The sequence below is a fragment of the Triticum dicoccoides genome, chromosome 2A (genome assembly GCF_002162155.2).
Source record: "Triticum dicoccoides isolate Atlit2015 ecotype Zavitan chromosome 2A, WEW_v2.0, whole genome shotgun sequence".
Lineage (NCBI taxonomy): Eukaryota > Viridiplantae > Streptophyta > Magnoliopsida > Poales > Poaceae > Triticum > Triticum dicoccoides.
In genome coordinates this window covers 440,125,811-440,128,101 of record NC_041382.1, presented here as the reverse complement: position 1 = coordinate 440,128,101, position 2,291 = coordinate 440,125,811, and the positions used below count along the sequence as shown (strand labels likewise).

The 2,291-nt window shown below is 52.4% G+C and overlaps 1 protein-coding gene across 1 annotated transcript; it reads right to left on the bottom strand.

The window, feature by feature from the left end:
- Positions 1–947: 947 nt before the first annotated feature.
- LOC119357882 (G2/mitotic-specific cyclin-1-like) lies at positions 948–1,838 on the bottom strand. Its single transcript, XM_037624671.1, has 3 exons — positions 1,582–1,838; positions 1,329–1,499; positions 948–1,235 (listed from the first exon to the last, which is right to left on the bottom strand). Exons 1-3 carry the CDS (start codon positions 1,836–1,838, stop codon positions 1,121–1,123), a joined length of 543 nt encoding a protein of 180 aa, XP_037480568.1. The 3' UTR covers positions 948–1,120.
- Positions 1,839–2,291: the final 453 nt, after the last annotated feature.

Sequence of the window (2,291 nt, the reverse complement as noted above, 5' to 3'; positions counted from 1 at the left end):
CTAATTAAGCACGATGAAAGGGACCGTCCAATTAAATTCCATTCTTATCTTCTTCAGTAAGGACAGGCAGAACATCCCAGCATATCTCAAGTTGATGAATTATTCTAGCAATAACCAACTTAGAAACATCCCTCGTTGTTCCATTTAATCTTACTACAAGATAGTAGAAGAATCACTCTTGGTGAATCAAATCATAACAAATCGAGCAATAGATACAGGAGGCACATTAGGCCTGGCCATTTTCATTTCAGTAATTTACAAAGAGGGGCGATGGGGAACAGAACCTTGAGGCCCTATTATGGGGTTGTGTCTGATGAACGTTTGCCCTTTGGGGCGGCAGCTGCAGCTCCACCGGATGCAGCAGCAACACCTCCAACTGGCACAGCGGCGGCGACAACACCGATGTTCACCTGTGTGACATTTCAGATCATAATTACAGGATTTTATTTATTTATTTAAGACACAAGCAGCAAAGATCGTGTCTACCTTCGCATATATTTATTTAAGACACAAGCAGCAGTTCAATAACAATAGCATGGCACGGTCAACACTAAGCAGTCTTCTTGAAATCAGCCCAACAAGTGACTATAACTATAGTCGTAGGCAAGCAGAACTGTTTCTATTGAACTTCAATCATAGCTGTGACAAACTGAACTACAATATTTATTTACAAGCGTAAATAATCTAGAACCAGTAGGAGGTTCCTCCACCGGTGTGGGAGGCTGATCGGTGCGGCTAGTGCTGGAGGCTGATCAGCCGACCGATGAGGGGCTTGTGAACAACAGTTACTCCAGAAGTCCAGCTTAAGTAGTCAATTTTTGGATGTATGAAATATAGATACTTGCAGATATCAATAGTTGGATGCGTACTAATGATTATCTGTGATAGACAATTATAAGGATGTATGACAACCCGTTTAGATGGGCTTACATATCAACATGAAAATATTAAAAACAAAAAAACAATTACTAAATCTGACTAATACTACAAAAACAACAAAGCATTTAGTCCTAAACTAAATCAGATTAACAGGTAAAAATAGATCTACATCCAAACGATTCTCAACAAGAATAAGATGCATCTACAGACCAAAATACATTGTCGAGTAGCCAAGCATGATCTAATCTGGAAGGGCGACTCCTCCCAGCTTATCGCTCGAGTACTTCTTGTAGACGACCTTCAGCTTGCTGTCAGGCGCGGTGGAGTGCGAGGCCACCAGGATCTTGGCCGCGTCCCTGAAACCAATCATCACACAAAATAAGTCACTACCCCTGAATGAAATCATCACAGATTCAAGCTACGAGGGATTCAGTAGCGTGCATGCTTACATCAGCTGTGCTTCAGTCAAGCCAGTGTGGTGCTTCAGAGTGTCGGTCCACAGAGGGGTCTTCTTTAGGGGGAGCCTGGCCGCGTAGACAGCAGTCGCGGCGACCATGGAGGGCTTGGACTGCACTAGACCATACTGCAGCAGCGCCAGCTCCGCGAAGAATAAGACGGTGTTCACGGATGAGTTCACGGATCAAATCTTGCCCATTTGTCCTACAGCAGTGCGTAGCGTAAGGGCGTTGGTTGAGCGCGTACCGTATGACGGAGTCGGAGAACATCTTCTCGGTCTGGCGGCGTCGGAGGGAGTTGAGGTCGCCGCCGCCGCAGCGGTCGATGGCGAAGCCGACGACGGCGTCGGTGGCGAGGACATCGCGGAAGGCGGGGAGCAGCGGGTGGCGCAGGGCCAGGAGCACGTCGCGCTCGAACCAAATCCTTCGGTGTCCGTCCCCGCCGCCGCTCCCGCCGCTCTTCTTGTGCCGCGCAGCCTCCCGCCAGACCGACTTGAGCGCCATGCGACGTCGCCGGCACCGCCCTTGCCCTCGGGCATGAGGTGGAAGATGACGCCCTTAGCACCGCGGCCGAGCACGAAGACGGCCCTGAGGTCCGCCAGGCTGAGCTGCCGCGGCTCCGACGGCGGCGGCGCGAGCGCCTGCGCCGTCATGGCCACCGCGAGCACGCACGAGGACGACGGCGCCTTGGATTGGGCGTTGTGCCCTGCGCCTGCACTTGCGCGAGTGAGAGGGAGGAAGGGTGGGGTGGGGGATTGGTTGCGGTTTGATTGGTTGCAGATCGAGGAGAGGGAGGGAGGAGCAGAGCGTGGGGATCTTGCCGAAGGGGAGGGAGTATAGCTGGCCAAACGGGCCGGGCTAAACAGGCCGGCCCGCGAGCACGCCGGCACGGCCCGCCATGGGCCAGGCACGGCACGGGCTAAACGGGCCGTGCCCGGCACGCGGCACGCCTTGGGC

Coding starts and splice junctions, on each gene's coding strand:
- LOC119357882 (XM_037624671.1), bottom strand. CDS start 1,838: ATGGCGCTCAAGTCGGTCTGGCGGGAGGCTGCGCGGCACAAGAAGAGC. Junction 1,500..1,581: donor TTCTCCGACTCCGTCATACG/GTACGCGCTCAA, acceptor CTCATCCGTGAA/CACCGTCTTATTCTTCGCGG. Junction 1,236..1,328: donor TTGACTGAAGCACAGCTGAT/GTAAGCATGCAC, acceptor GATTGGTTTCAG/GGACGCGGCCAAGATCCTGG.